The sequence below is a fragment of the Mytilus trossulus genome, chromosome 3 (genome assembly GCF_036588685.1).
Source record: "Mytilus trossulus isolate FHL-02 chromosome 3, PNRI_Mtr1.1.1.hap1, whole genome shotgun sequence".
In the NCBI taxonomy this organism is placed as follows: Eukaryota; Metazoa; Mollusca; class Bivalvia; order Mytilida; family Mytilidae; genus Mytilus; species Mytilus trossulus.
In genome coordinates this window covers 65,148,409-65,164,934 of record NC_086375.1, presented here as the reverse complement: position 1 = coordinate 65,164,934, position 16,526 = coordinate 65,148,409, and the positions used below count along the sequence as shown (strand labels likewise).

General features: G+C 33.1%; 1 protein-coding gene across 1 annotated transcript; it reads left to right on the top strand.

Moving 5' to 3' along the window:
- Positions 1-8,682: 8,682 nt before the first annotated feature.
- Positions 8,683-10,230, top strand: LOC134712132 (E3 ubiquitin-protein ligase NRDP1-like). Its single transcript, XM_063573311.1, has one exon. The coding sequence runs from the start codon at positions 9,144-9,146 to the stop codon at positions 10,149-10,151; it is 1,008 nt and encodes a 335-aa protein (XP_063429381.1). The 5' UTR covers positions 8,683-9,143; the 3' UTR covers positions 10,152-10,230.
- Positions 10,231-16,526: the final 6,296 nt, after the last annotated feature.

Sequence of the window (16,526 nt, the reverse complement as noted above, 5' to 3'; positions counted from 1 at the left end):
AGGGGCCAAAAAAGGGTCCAAATAAGCATTATACTTGGTTTTCGCACAATAACTTTATGAAATTTAAACACAATGTTAATGACCACAAAAGGAAGGTTGGTATTGATTTTGGGAGTTTAGGTCCCAACAGTTTAGGAATAAGGGGCCCAAAGGGTCCAAAATTAAACTTTGTTTGATTTCATCAAAATTGAATAATTGGGGTTCTTTGATATGCCGAATCTAACTGTGTATGTAGATTCTTAACTTTTGGTGTCGTTTTCAAATTGGTCTACATTAAGGTCCAAAGGGTCCAAAATTAAACTTAGTTTGATTTTGACAAAAAATGAATCGGTTGGGTTCTTTGATATGCTGAATCTAAAAATGTACTTAGATTCTTGATTATTGGCCCAGTTTTCAAGTTGGTCCAAATCGGGGTCCAAAATTAAACTTTGTTTGATTTCATCAAAAATTGAATAAATGGGGTTCTTTGATATGCCAAATCTAACTGTATATGTAGATTCTTCATTTTTGGTCTTGTTTTCAAATTGGCCTACATTAAAGTCCAAAGGGTCCAAAATTAAACTTAGTTTGATTTTAACAAAAATTGAAATCTTGGGGTTCTTTGATATGCTGAATCCAAACATGTACTTAGATTTTTGATTATGGGCCCAGTTTTCAAGTTGGTCCAAATCAGGATCTAAAATTATTATATTAAGTATTGTGCAATAGCAAGTCTTTTCAATTGCACAGTATTGCGCAATGGCAAGAAATATCTAATTACACAATATTGTGAAATAGCAATTCTTTTTTTAATCAGAGTTATCTTTCTTTGTCCAGAATAGTAAGCAAGAAATATCTAATTACAATTGTGCAATTGCAAGAATTTTTTTTAATTGGAGTTATCTTTCTTTGTCCAGAATCAACTTAAATCTTTGTTATATACAATATACAATGTTTATTCACTTTTTACTACCAACTGATAAATTAAAATAATCTTTACCATTCAGTGATAACAAGCAGTTTTTTTACATCTTAATATTTCATGATGTATTTAAATGAGTAGTTATTGTTGCAAACTCCATTAGAAATTTTAATTGATATTAGTTTTGAAATAAGGGAAAGGGGGATGTGATTAAAAAAATTGGGTTCAATTTTCTCATTTGAAATTTCATAAATAAAAAGAAAATTTCTTCAAACATTTTTTTGAGAGGATTAATATTCAACAGCATAGTGAATTGCTGTAAGAGAAAACAAAAAATTTTAGTTCATGAGAACACATTCATTCTGTGTCAGAAACCTATGCTGTGTCAACTATTTAATCACAATCCAAATTTAGAGCTGAATCCAGCTTGAATGTTGTGTCCATACTTGCCCCAACCGTTCAGGGTTCAACCTCTGCGGTCGTATAAAGCTACGCCCTGCGGAGCACTTGGTTGGATATTATCTTGAATATTATTATGGATAGAGATAAACTGTAAACAGCAAAAATGTTCAGCAAAATAAGATTTACAAATAAGTCAACAGGACCAAAATGGTCAGTTGACCCCTTTAGGAGTTATTGCCCTTTATAGTCAATTTTTAACCATTTTTCGTAAATCTTAGTTAACTTTTACAGAAATCTTCTCCTCTGAAACTACTGGGCCAAATTTTACCAAACACAGCCAGAATCATTATTAGGCTATCTAGTTCAAAAATTGTGTTTTGTGACCGGGCAAACCAATTAAGATGGCTGCTACGGCTAAAAATAGAACATAGGGGTAAAATGCAGTTTTTGGCTTATAACTCAAAAACCAAAGCATTTAGAGCAAATCTGACATGGGGGTTAAATTGTTATTCAGGTCAAGATCTAACTGCCCAGAAATTTTTTAGATGAATCGGACAACCGGTTGTTAGGTTGCTGCCCTTGAATTTGTAATTTTAAGGAAATTTTGCTGTTTTTGGTTAATATCTTGAATATTATTATAGATAGAGATAAACTGTAAACAGCAATATTGTTCAGCTGAGTAAGATTTACAATTAAGTCAATATGACCAAAATGGTCAATTGACCTCCTAAGGAGTTATTGCCCTTTATAGTCAATTTTTAACAATTTTCTTAAAATTTGTAAATTTTCACTATAATTTTCCACTGAAACTAACTGGACGTAGTTCATTACAGAATGTTTAGTAAAATAAGATCTACAAACACATCACTATCACCAAAACACAATTTTGTCATGAATCCATCTGTGTCCTTTGTTTAATATTCACATAGACCAAGGTGAGCGACACAGGCTCTTTAGAGCCTCTAGTTTTTAAAAGCACTTTTTGAGTTATACGGACTCTGTACGTTAATGTACCCTTACACAAACTCTGCTATCATTATTCATCATGCATTGATGGATGGTTGCTGAACCTCCAGTAGCAAACATTTCATGCATGTTCAGGACGGCCATGTAGTTCTTTTTATATAAAAGTCGGTTTTTTGTCGAGCCTGCAACTTTTGTTGCAGAAAGCTCGACATAGGGATAGTGATCCGGCGGCGGCGGCTACGGCGGCGGCGACGGTGTTAGCTCACTTCTTAAAAGCTTTATATTTTAGAAGGTAGAAAACCTGGATGCTTCATACTTTGTATATAGATGCCTCATGTTACGAACTTTCCATCAGTCACATGTCCAATGTCCTTGACCTTATTTTCATGGTTCAGTGACTACTTGAAAAAAAAGTTTTTTTGTAATGTTAAATTCTCTCTTATTATAAGTAATTGGATAACCATATGTGGTATGTGCGTACCTTGCAAGGTCCTCATGCCCGTCAGACAGTTTTCACTTGACCTCGACCTCATTTCATGGATCAGTGAACAAGGTTAAGTTTTGGTGGTCAAGTTCATATCTCAGATACTATAAGCAATATGTCTAGTATATTCCTTGTATGGAAGGACTGTAAGGTGTACATGTCCAACTGACAGGTGTCATCTGACCTTGACCTCATTTTCATGGTTCAGTGGTGATAGTTAAGTTTTTGTGTTTTGGTCTGTTTTTCTTATACAATATGCAATAGGTCTACTATAATTGGTGTATGGAATGATTGTAAGGTGTACATGTCTAGCTGACAGGTGTCATCTGACCTTGACCTCATTTCCATGGTTCAGTGGTCAAAGTTAAGTTTTTTAGTTTTGGTCTATTTTTCTAATACTTTATGCATAAGGTCAACTATATTTGGTGTATGGAAATATTTTATGATCTATATGTCGGTTACGCAGGTTTCATTTGACCTTGACCTCATTTTCAAGGTCCATTGCTAAGTTTTAAGTGTGTGTGTTTTGGTCTGTTTTTCTTTATTTATAAGCAATAAGTCAACTTTATTTGTTGTATTGAAGAATTGTTATCTGTACATGTCTGCCTGGCATTGTTCATCTGACCTTGACCTCATTTTCATGGTTCATTGATCAATGTTTCATTTTCTTGGTTAATGTTGAGTTTATGTGACAGTTGTAATAAAGCTTTATATTTAGGTCTATCAAGATAGTATCAAGGATTAGTAAAGAAGGCGAGACATTTCAGTGTGTGCACTCTTGTGTTGTAAAAAGACTGGACCTTTATTGTTACGTTGGGTTTTTTTCAAATTTTATTTTGAACAGTCGTCTACATACTTGACGGAGTTCTAGACTCACTGGTAATGTAATTTTCTAACAAATAGGTGGCAAATGGTTTTCGGATTTCATTCCCAGTAGCATTTGACAACAAATTATTTACAAAGCTGCGCTTAACTTTCTTCATCATGTTTAAACCCCTATTCTGTTTAAGTTGGTGAATTTTTACATATTTTTATTTTTATAATTCAATAAATTTGCACAAATTGAACGGTTACTGAAAACAAAATTTCAAAACAGAATAGCTTATCGGCATGTAGTATAAATAAGTCCTTCCATTTGGTATATCATCTTTTCTGCACAAAAAAACCCAGAAAAAAAAAGATTTTCTCTACCGGATAGTATGATGCAGGGACAAGAACTATTTAACCCGAACTCCCATATGTTAGTGTAATGACCACAGGTTAATAGTTCAGTTTATTTGAAATTTACGGTTTTTAAAGATCAAAGTGTTTTATGCAAATATGGTTATAAATACAATTAACTTATTTATGATTTGTTGGTAAATATGGTGTTTATTAGATTTTCCATGCAATATGTTTGAATTCACGTATATTGAGTTAACCTAAATCTTCTCCAAAACAAAGCAATAACATATACAGGGTTGATATTGGATAGCAAATGTTGAGCTTTGAGCTAGCCCACTCAGATACATTCTTCTTTTTTTAAATTCTTTTTAAAGATAAAAAATAGAAGAAAATTAAAAAGAGAAATCACTAAGACAGGAACAAGAAGGCCTATTTATATGTATCCCTTCGCATGATTTCGTCGAATAAATATTGATTTGATAAGTAGACCCTTATTTGTTAAATTTGGTGATTTGCTCCACTTCCTCCCAGGAATTCGTACAAGTATCAGTCTATTAAAGAGGTTCTCTCTATCATAATTTTGTATCGAAATTTTCAGCAATTTTCAGTTTTGAAACTTAGTTCACTTTAAGTACATTTTTTCACTTAATAGCTGTTGGAATGAAACTAAAAGCATAACAACCGCTTAAATAACGATAGAGGACATACATTTTTGAAAAGTCTTATTCTTGTAGTATTCACCATCTTATTTAGGTATCCATATATACTGTAAACCAACTGATTATCCGCGAATAAAAAAAACAAAAGTCGTATCTAATACTATCCCATCGAACTCCAGAAAAAGAATACAACAGATACAGTTAAGTCTGCCTCATATCTTGACTTACATCTTGCAATTGAAAAAAAAATTACGACAAGAGATGATTCCAAATAAGTCTCATTTGGTTTATCAAGCAATGGAATCTATGGAAAATGTGACCTTTTGTAATCGTAGATTACTTATAGTTTTCACTATTGTAAATGCTAGTAGTGGGTAATAACAAAATTTAATATAGGATAATTCATTTTATGATGTTTGTGACTAGGTATACGTAGTTTTGTATAACTAATAACTTCAGTGTAGATATTGTATTACGTTTAAATTACAAAATAATTTACTCGAATCGTACGCTATAAAAGGAATGGAAGGCCATTGGTCTTTGATTACTCTTTGAAGAGATAACAGTTTAATCTTATATAACTTGAGATGTTCTAAAACAAGTTTACCAAATATCATAAACATAATTTTACAATTTGTCAATTCTCATTGTTTAAGCCTTTGCTCAGTATTGTTTGTTCATGTTGCCATTGGATCGGAATGTTTCATTTTATATATATAATGTTTCTCACAAAGGACACACATACATTAACCTATATTATAATTTCTGGTTAATTCGAGGTACGTATCAAGGCTAATTTTGGTTTGAAATTAAATCATATACAGATGTAATGCCAGAACTTCATTCTATGGTTTTAAACAGGTATAGTTCTAACCTATTTTCCATAATTTGTTTCACTTGCAAATTCAAAATCCGAAATTTAAAGAAACCGAATAACATGTTATCATTGGAGAGATGTAGCGAATAGATATCGTCCATAAAGATTTTTCAAAAATCTAATGCAAAGTCAGAGAATAAATAGTAGAGCTGCGCCACACATTTTACCACACACCACCGTTGAAAATTGGTTTGGTGTTGCATTCTCAATGTCCAGTGACAAATATTCCAATCTCCTGCATTAGGTCAACCACAGGATGAAAGGCGGGAAATGTGGACTGCTGTTGAATAATAAGGGAATATCTGATTACGACCTGTCGTGAATTCATACCTATCAGAGTAAGATGGTTTAACTGTGGGATGAAAGATGAGTAAGTGTGACCATATTTGTTCTGTATAAATGGGCTCGATAAAAGGTTGATCTTAAACTAAAGTTTTACGCCAAACACGAAACTGAACAGTATAGCAAAAAAAATATCGCAAAAATACCGATAACGACAATGATAAAAAAACACACCGATAAAACGATAAATACTGCTTCGAAAATAATACTGAAAATGAAAGGACTTAAATTGGCAGTATTGCAAAATACCCACAATGACACTTATGAAAATATCCTATATTGCAAAAATATGCACGAATTTTTGTAATGTTAATTTTCCTTTTATTATGAGTAATAGTATATCCATATCTGATTTGTGCATGCCTTGCAAGGTTCTTATGACCGTCAGACAGTTTTCTTTTGACCTCGACCTTATTTAACGAATCAGTGAACAAGGTTACATTTTATTGGTCAAGTCCTTATCTCAGATACTATAAGCAATAGGTCTAGTATATTTGGTGTATGGAAGTATTGTAAGGTGTACATGTCCAACTGGCATGTGTCATCTGACCTTGAACTAACGTTCATGGTTCAGTGGTTAAAATTAAGTTTTTGTCTCGCTTGACGGGGTCAAAAGCGAGACATATAGGTATGCTGTTTCCGGCGTCGGCGTCGGCGTCGAGGCGTCAATAATGTATTAGTTTGTGATTAGTTCTAGTTTATGGTGAACAACTAGTGGTAAGTCAAAGATATTTTGTATGCAGTTGTATAAGTATTGGCACATCTCATTGCCATGGAGATTATTTAACCCCCCCCCCCCCCCCCCCAGTTATGGTCTATTGACTTTGAAACTTTTGCTTCGTTTTCATTTATTAGTTTGTGATTAGGTCAGTTTATGGGGAACAACTGGTGGTAAAGTAATGATAATTGGTATGCAGATGTATAAGCATCATCATATCTCAATTTCATGGAGATTATTTGGCCCCGACCACTCCGTCATGGTCTATTGATTTTGAAATTTAGTTTTAATGTATTAGTTTGTAATTATGTCAGTTTATGGGGAACCACTAGTCGTAGGTTAATGGTAATTAGTACGCAGTTGTATAAGCATTGGCATATCTCATTTCCATGGAGATTTTTTTACCCTCCCCTTCAGTCATGGTCTATTGGCTTTGAAACTTTTGCTTAGTTTTCATGTGTATTATTTGTGATTAGGTAAGTTTATGTAGAACCAGAAGTATTAGGTCAATGATACTTGGTATGCAGTTGTATTAACATTGGCACATATCATTATCATCGATTTTTTTTAACCCTCCCCCTAACTAGTCAGTTATGGTTTATTGACTTTGAAACTTTGCTTTACATGTACTATGATTAGTTTGTGCTTAGATTTGTTTAAAGAAAACTACTTATGATCGATCAATGAATGTTTTTACATTGGCACATCTTATTTCCGTGGAGATTGTTTAGCCATGCATCTTCAGTCATAGTTCATTGACTTGCATGGTTCATCTGAAAATGACCTCATTTTCATGGTTCATTGATCAATGTTTAGTTTTCTAAGTTTTGTGTGTTTCTTAGAAACTATAAGCAATAGATCAACTATATTTAGTATACTGAATGATTTTAAGGTGTACATGTATGTATTACTTGTTTGGTTTATATGACATCATAGTTATCTTTTTTTCTTGGATCATGTAACGGTTGAGCTTAAGTGATAGTTGTAGTAAAGCTTTATATTTAGCACTATCAAGATAATATTCAACGCTTAGTAAAGTAGGCGAGTCATTTCAGCGTGTGAACTCTTTAAAATTACAAGATATACATAATCAATCGTTAACAGGAGAAAAAAAACTAGACCTAGAAAGACAATATTTCTCCATGCAGACCAAGGATCTCTATAGACTTGTCGCTCATGTATTCAGTTTAGAGGTACTTGTACAAATGGTCTTAATTTCGACTGAAGTATGAAAGAAAGACAAACTACACAAGGGACATATATACGAGATATTCAAATAGGCACCTATCGCTTCTACATCTGAAAATATGGCCTTTCATTATTGGTATCAATAAGTGTTCATTACAACTGATATATTGGTTTGATATCCTACAAGTATAATCAAGGCCTTTTTTTTTTTTTTAAAATAGGACACTTTAAACTGTATTTAAATTCAGCATAGAATTATATATATCAAATGCAGATTAATTTACATCGACAAGATCCATCGATCAATAGTTTAAGAAAAATTTAGCAGTCATATGCGGATCCAGGATTTTGAAACATACGGATACACCAAGGCAACGCTTAGGGTGGAACTTGTAAAACGCGGTCTAGCTATGCATTAACCATAATGATTGTAGCTACAAATCCGCCTCAGGCAGTCTTGCTTTTGAATATACACATTCTTCCAATAACTTTTGTTAAATTATGAGTTGGTGAAACAGTTTGAGTATTCTACTCATTGTATGTCTTGTTCTTCTGTTTGGAGGGTTTTATAAATGTTCTACGCGCTACGACATCACACGAACTTTTGTATGCGTTACAAATAAATAAGTTCTGAAAAAAATATAATTCAATTTTCAGTTTTATAATTGGCTTTGTGTCAGTTCATCTTAAACTTCAAGCGTGACACAATGAAAGAAACGAAGTAAGCATACTTAGAGCTTAGTAATCTTTTAAATGGAGATGTGACCTACTTGAACTGTATATAGATAAAGAAATTATACATTCTTTTCTGTGTTACTAGCTCAAGACATTTACTTATGTTTTAGTCTCCGCATACAAATGTCTGATTAAGTGATCGAATTTATTATCAATCAGATCAATAAAGAATAAGGTATAGGTGAAACTATTTGATTTACCCTCGTTACGACTCACCCAAGCGCGGACTAATGTAATATTGATCGACTGAAGGTTACAAAAAAAAGTGAACAACAGTATTTGTATCAGTTGTATTTTATACTCCGTGGTTAGACTATAGTATCCGACACTAGCAGATTTTTGATGAGGTTTGTTTTCATGTAGGATTGATTTCCTGAATCAATACTTCATAACACGGAAAGTTGAAACTTTAAAACTGTTTTTATTACAGCATTCAAATATTGTAACGACTATCAAATATCATTATAAAGACAGTATGTATTAAAAGGATATTTAAATTTAGTCAAATTGGAGTTAATCAGAGAAGAAAACATTTGACGATCAGTTCAATCTTTAGAATAAAAGTAAAGATTTGATTTTATGATAATAAAAGATATTAAAGTGACATTTTATTTGTTGCGATGTCGTGTCACCGAATTCCAAACATAACCAGATAGGATAACAAGAAGGTCGCGTTAGTTTAAATTCGTCTAACTAATACTTTCGATATGGGATACGGAGTTCATAGATTTGTCAGTGCTATAGATCCTAATCTACTCTGTGGAATCTGTAGTGCCGTGTTAGAAGATGCTGTTCTAACCCCGTGTGGACATACTTTTTGTGCAAAATGTTTGGAAACATGGCTTAACAAACCGGGTACAAATACTTGCCCAGAATGTAGGAGTTTAATGAATAAGTGTGATTCCAAACCTGTGTTGTCACTTCGTAACCTCATCAATGGGTTTGATGTTGTATGTGACCATAGTGATCGGGGATGTAAGGTACTTGTTAAGTTAGATAGGTTAAACTCTCACTTGGAGTCTTGTAGTTATTTTCCTGTGGAATGTGCAGGATGTAATCTGACGGTGAACCGATGTGACCTAGCTGACCACCAGTTAGGATGTGAAGGGATAGCAGCGGTGGTACAGGAACCAGAAGAATCAAGAGGCGTACGTAGACTACGATATCTAAAAGCAGGTGCTTCAATTACCTCTAATGAAGTATCAGATCTCCTTTATAGAATAAGCTCATTGGAATTTCAAATTAAAAATCTGAAACGGGATTTACAAATCTCTGAATCTAAAAACAGACTGATGGAAAGAGAGTGTCGTAAAATGAAGGATGAACTTCAGATCACTAAGAATGAACTGATTGACATGCAGTTTGCAGAATTCGATCCAAACTATGATTACGGGTACACACCACAGAGTATTGCTAAACTTTCCTTACTGATCTCAAGATTCTTATTAAAGAAACCAGGGTACATCAACGAAGATAAGATTTTCGATGCTGTTAAACGATGCTATGACCAGTATTCGCGTTGTGGCAGTGAGTATGAACATGATGTTCATATGTTGCTTGCTACCTCCTTTGCCAGTGATTGGTTTAGTGATGCGCAAAGGATACATTATCATTGTTGGCTGCAAAGTATATGTAGACAGAGACAATTCGCGGGGAAAACTTTGAAGGATTCTATAGAAAACCGACGTTCTTATATGTACCGGGAACATAAGTGATACCACAATATGATATGTACCTCAACAAACATTTCACAAATAATACCTGTTGCTGCTTATATTTTATGTTAAATGTTCGTAATAGTTCTGTATCCATTAAAATAGTAAGTTTTTGTTCGAAGTTTATTCATTTTGTTACGACTGAATAAAAACAGTTGTATTTGTGTTAGATAATATCATAGGTGTTATGTTTCGATGATGTCAGATACTAAAACGAAAAGCAATTTATTTCTTTTTTTATGGGCTATTAATCACGCAATTATAGACGATAATTTCCATTCTAAAGCTTTTCAGAGCATAATTAGACAAAACTGACATGTATCTAGTGGTAGATTACTTGTTTCACCTAAAGATAATTATCTTTAATTATTTCTGTTGTTGACAGGATCTCCAGGGAATCAAAATTATATAAAATAAAGTCAATAAAGAAAATAATCACAAACTCCAATTTCATAGTCAATAATAGCTTTTTAAACACATCCTTATGAAGTCAACTGCAACAGTAAAGATAATATATTTAATATAAATATAGGTGAAATTGAAGATGAACAAAATTTTCTTTAGAAGACGATATGCGACAGTGCACATAAACTCTGATCAAGTACTGTTTTTTTTCCGATATTGTAACAGTATCGGGTTTGATCAAACTATGATGTGTAATAAGCTACCAATAATATTTCAAAGGCGTCAATGTCAAGACATGGTTTCAGGAAAGGGTGAAGGCTGGTACCTATTAAAACGTTTAAATCAGCTGAATTTTTGCACCTCTCATATTTCAGGGAGCTGATGTTTAGTAGTTGCTTGCTGTTTGTTAATGAGGTTCATAAGTGTTTCTCGTTTCTTTTATAGATTATACCGTTGGTTTTCTCGTTTGAATGGTTTTATACTAGTCATTTTTTTGTCCCTTTATAGCTTGCAGTTGTGAGCCAATGCTTCATGTGGAAGACAATACTTTGACCTATAATGGTTCTCTTTTACAAATTGTGACTTGGATAGACAGTTGTCTCATTGGCACTCATACCACATCTTCTCATATCTATTGGCTGTTGCACGAGATAAGGGCGAGCGCACATGAAATATTCCTCTTCAATAAAAAATTGCAAAACATCTTTTCAAGCAGTGAACTCCGCTTGCAAGAATTAGTTCAGAGTTCATTTAAGGAAATGATGATAGCTTCGTCCTATTCGGTTACGAACGTGTGTGATAACTTAGGGTTGATTGATTGTTGGTTGTTAAACGTCCAGTGGCAAATATTTCTACACACAAGATACAGTTTACCTATTGTTAAACATAGAGTTATCAGATACTTTACACAAACAGAAACGCTCACATAACAGCGACTCTAAAGACTGAACTACTTAGATGTTACACATTCATGACCTTTTCCGTGCGAGACCCTCGGTCATGGATTGTCAAGGTCGTTTAACACCCTATTGGTGGTAGTGATCTAATTTTGATAATCTTTCAGATGGCAATCATAACCATCATTTACTTCACAGACCGAAACAAAGATCACGTATTAAGTCTAGTCATTGAAAAGATCAACCAATAACATAAAAGAGCGATGATTAATGAATTATTGAATTTGGGCAAGTACAGGTGTATTCTGTCAGCAGCACATGTATATCTAAAAAAAAACGCATTTCCTTCTCCTATAACATTGACTTCCAGATCGAGCGATTAATGATAAATTGATTGTTAAATAACTTACGTCCAGTGTCAAATATCCCATGCGAATTTAGGTTAACAACATGTTAATTTGATATATATCATAATGACAAGCAGTTATATATATATATATATAGCTTCGTTTAATTAGATCTATATTAATATATCAAAGAAAATGTTATAAATCTATATTCGTGGAGAAATTTAGTTACAATTATAAATTTGTACGTTCTATATCAATATAGTTTAGTTATATGTTTTAGAAAACATAATATGTTTTAGAAAACATAATATGTTTTAGAAAACATAATATGTTCATTGAAATCTGAGACATCATTGAAAACATACGCAAATGAGAATGTGTCACTAGATTGATAAGGAGCCAATGAAACATCAAAATCAAGAAAGAGAAATCTAACAAATAAAGCGGATTATTCGGTGTATAAGATATGAGAATACTACAAGAAAAATGTTTTAGTGTTGAGTGGTATTAGTAAATCATATAGTGTCTTTTTCGAGTTTGTCAGATGTGTTTAACTCCATCGACGTTATGATTAATATAGTTGCCTTACAAAGGTCAATGGTTGTCTCCAGTTTCCTTAACAAAAATACAAAAAAAAAAAGAAAAAAAATGACCGCCACGATTTGGCCTCTTGTCATTTGTCTGAACAATGTAACCTCTTGTAATTTGTCTGAACAGGGTAACCTCTTGTCATTTGTCTGAACAAGGTAACCTCTTGTCATTTGTCTGAACAAGGTAACCTCTTGTCATTTGTCTGAACAAGGTAACCTCTTGTTATTTGTCTGAACAAGGTAACCTCTTGTCATTTGTCTGAACAATGTAACCTCTTACCATTTGTCTGAACAAGGTAACCTCTTGTAATTTGTCTGAACAAGGTAACCTCTTGTAATTTGTCTGAACAAGGTAACCTCTTGTTATTTGTCTGAACAAGGTAACCTCTTGTAATTTGTCTGAACAAGGTAACCTCTTGTCATTTGTCTGAACAAGGTAACCTCTTGTCATTTGTCTGAGCAATGTAACCTCTTGTTATTTGTCTGAACAATGAAACCTCTTATCATTTGTCTGAACAATGTAACCTCTTACCATTTGTCTGAACAAGGTAACCTCTTGTAATTTGTCTGAACAAGGTAACCTCTTGTCATTTGTCTGAACAATGTAACCTCTTGTTATTTGTCTGAACAATGTAACCTCTTGTTATTTGTCTGAACAATGAAACCTCTTATCATTTGTCTGAACAATGAAACTACTTGTCATTTGTCTGAACATCAGCATTTATTGTATAAAAACTCAGCTCTACAACGTGTTGACCGTGTTTCGCTTTATGTAAGTTTTGCAATAAAGTTGAATTGTTAGTGCATCTGCACTTACTGCATATCCGTATGCATTTTTTTCTGAAACCGCAATACTTTCAAATCTCGTATTTTGTTCGTTCTATAACAATCGCAAAAATAAATGCACGCAAAAATTTCTGAATGTACATCTTCTTGGGTTTTCATTGGAATGTCGAAAGCGGATATATAAAATATAAACAAACACTTACAATTTCTGTGTTTGCCTTATTAGTGTATTTTTTTTAATTAAGTTTTATTACTGAAAATGGAAATGTATCGGCTATACAATAAACACATTTATTGAAAATTAAAAAGTACTGACTAGTACCATATCATGACTACATGAACAAGAAATTCGTATGAATGTTACATATAACGCGCTTGAGAACTTTTGTATACCAAAAGTTTTCTTGTATTGCGTGACCTGGTCCAACTAATTTACTTCTAATTACATTTACTCTAGGTACAACTTGTGATTATTAAACCAGGGGGAAATATATAAAAACAAATAATAAGTATACAGGGAATTGAGAAATAAAATATTTATAGTATGATATTGTACAGAACAACCGCGAGACGAATCAGAAGCGAGATCTTCACTTATTTTCCCTTCAGGCTACTTTCCCGCGAAACAAAATTATTATCAAAACCGGCATATGGCACTATCAATTAAGTATGAATAATAGAAAAATCTGCAGGAGTCAAAAAAGTGTTTGAGATACCTGTTGAGATTTAATTTAATTATGTGTCGGTATTCTATTTCTTTGATGAGATAATCACAATTTCCATTGATCATCCGAAACAACACATAATTGTGAAAATACAATTTACTATAGCCTGTATTTAACCTCAAATGTTATCTATAATTGAATAGTTTCACACCCAATACACAATTGTGCAGTAAAACCCTTATGCAAGCGACTTCTGTCCGACTATTTTATATAGATCCACATTCTGCCCTCGCCATGAAATGGAAAACAAGACAAGTTTCCTTCACTTTGAGTATAAGGTGTTGGGTACACGTCCAAGAGACACCAATTAAAGCCAATTAGAAAACAACATATCCTTTAAAATTTGAAACACTGCGCTTTAAAAACAAAACGACAAAAAAAACCCATACGCACACTCCTTCCACAAAAAAAAAAAACATGACAAAAGCATAATAATAGATATGCCTTGGGTGATACAGTATCATAATGGTGGTGATGGATAACTTTTTCAAGCAGCATTTGATTTTTGATAAGATCGAGATGTGTAAAGAAGATTTATTATAAGGTTGTCGATTGAATCATAGTTCCGAATAATTATGAAATCTTGAAAGGCTATTCATTGTTTTGTTGTCACAAATAAGAATAGGCTTTCAAGACATCATAATCATAATCAGTATCAGAAACAAATCAGATGTTACCTTTATTCGCAGACTGAGATGCAGTTGTAAATGCATCATATATTTTTCATATCTATTTATTTCCCGTAAAATAGCGTAGGCATGATAGCTATAACCATAACTGGAGTTTGATTAATTTAGTTGAAACTTTATGTAACCGTTAATGGAATTGTTGAAGAATATATCATTAACAACCTGCATGCTGTATGGAGATCTGGTCACTATAGTGAATATACCATCCAGATCAACTCAAATTTTACAGCGGCTGTCTTGCCTTCATACTTTTGTATGGTTCTGAATGTCGTACATGGAATAGACCTCGACAGAAAAAAGCTTGATGTATTCCACACAAAAAACCTCAGAAGGAGTCTGCAAATCTTTTTGTCACAACAAATAATTTAAACAAGAACGACCCAAAATAACATTGAGGAGAACTGTAGAGACAGAAGCTAGTAAACATCATCAGATATGGGGCAAACTACAGATAACTGCCGAAGTAAAATGGACTCTTGATGCAGCTGTTATTGATCTAGCACAAGTATGACTTGAGGAGAAAAGTTTAATTTAACATTGAAAATAGTTACTTAATTCAAGGTAACTGCATGGATCAGAATCTAGAGATAGGGACGAAAGATAGTCATCAAACTCATATGTACTGATAGGAATGTCACTGTATAGAAGAGATACTAGTAATTAATATATCACAAGTAGTTTCTATCAAACTTACTTAAGCAGAAAAATTAACATTGAAGCTGAATAATTGAAAATCGCTTGACCATGACCTATGAAAAAACAATTGAGTAATAAACCGTTGACAAAGATGTCTGGCCTGTATTTTCCATGAAAAGGGGTGGGACATGAGCTCTAAATTAGCCTCTGATAACCACATATCATTGACGCATTTTGAGTATTTTCCCTCAAACTTACCATTTAGTAATATGTGCTAATTTTCCTTGACCATGACTTAGAGGGCAGGGTCAACTAATCTCCAGGGTAATGAAATGTACCAATTTACAATAAGTGGTTCTCCTTAAACAAACATTATCACAATCTTAAAAAAATGGTTTGAAGCCTGTCAGAATCAGCATTATGAGCATATCAAAGTCATGCGTTTGTCTCTTTTTAAGCTGAACAAAACTACTAATAATGTACCATACATACTATGGGGTCCTTGTTATGAACTTGAAGAATAATCATAATGAACCTACCATACATAATTCAAAACAAATTTGGTTCAAATAAAGCATGATGTTTTAGGGAACAATACCAAGTTAGATTTTCACAGAGACCAATGGAAACCCAAGTAACATCATTGCCATTATGCATGTCAACCAGTCAGCACAAAATGTAGTTTAAGGTTTAGATAAATGACATAACAGTAAGAATGTGTCCAAAGTACACCGATGCCCCATCCGTGCTATCATTTTCTATGGTCAGTGGATCGTGAAACTGGGATAAAATCTCTAATTTGGCATTAAAATCAGAAAGATTATATTATAGGGAAAATGTTTACTAAGTGAGTTTCAAGTTGATTGGACTTCAACTTCATAAAAAAAACTACCTCGACCAAAATCCTTAACAGACGTAGGACGATCTACCTCGACCATCAGTTTTGTTTAAATTTGTTTTAAAACAAGGGTCATTATCACTGTTCAAGTTGGCATAGTAATGCTATATACAGTAACCCATTAAAAATGCCTTTGTCATTAAAGTATTACGATGCCATTATCACTGATTCAAGTGTATTGATAATAATACAGTAGAACAGTAAAAAGATTGTTATAAAACTATTTCTTTGTCAGTATAACTGTTCAGTGTCATTGTAATGCCACAGTAGAATAGTAAAAATATTGTCATAAAACTATTACTATGCCGTTATCAAGGTGATGCAGTAGACATTGTTATAAAATTTATGACAATTTGTTAAAACTATTACATAGTCATTAGTGTGTAATTCTGTTTAAATT

Coding starts and splice junctions, on each gene's coding strand:
- LOC134712132 (XM_063573311.1), top strand. CDS start 9,144: ATGGGATACGGAGTTCATAGATTTGTCAGTGCTATAGATCCTAATCTA.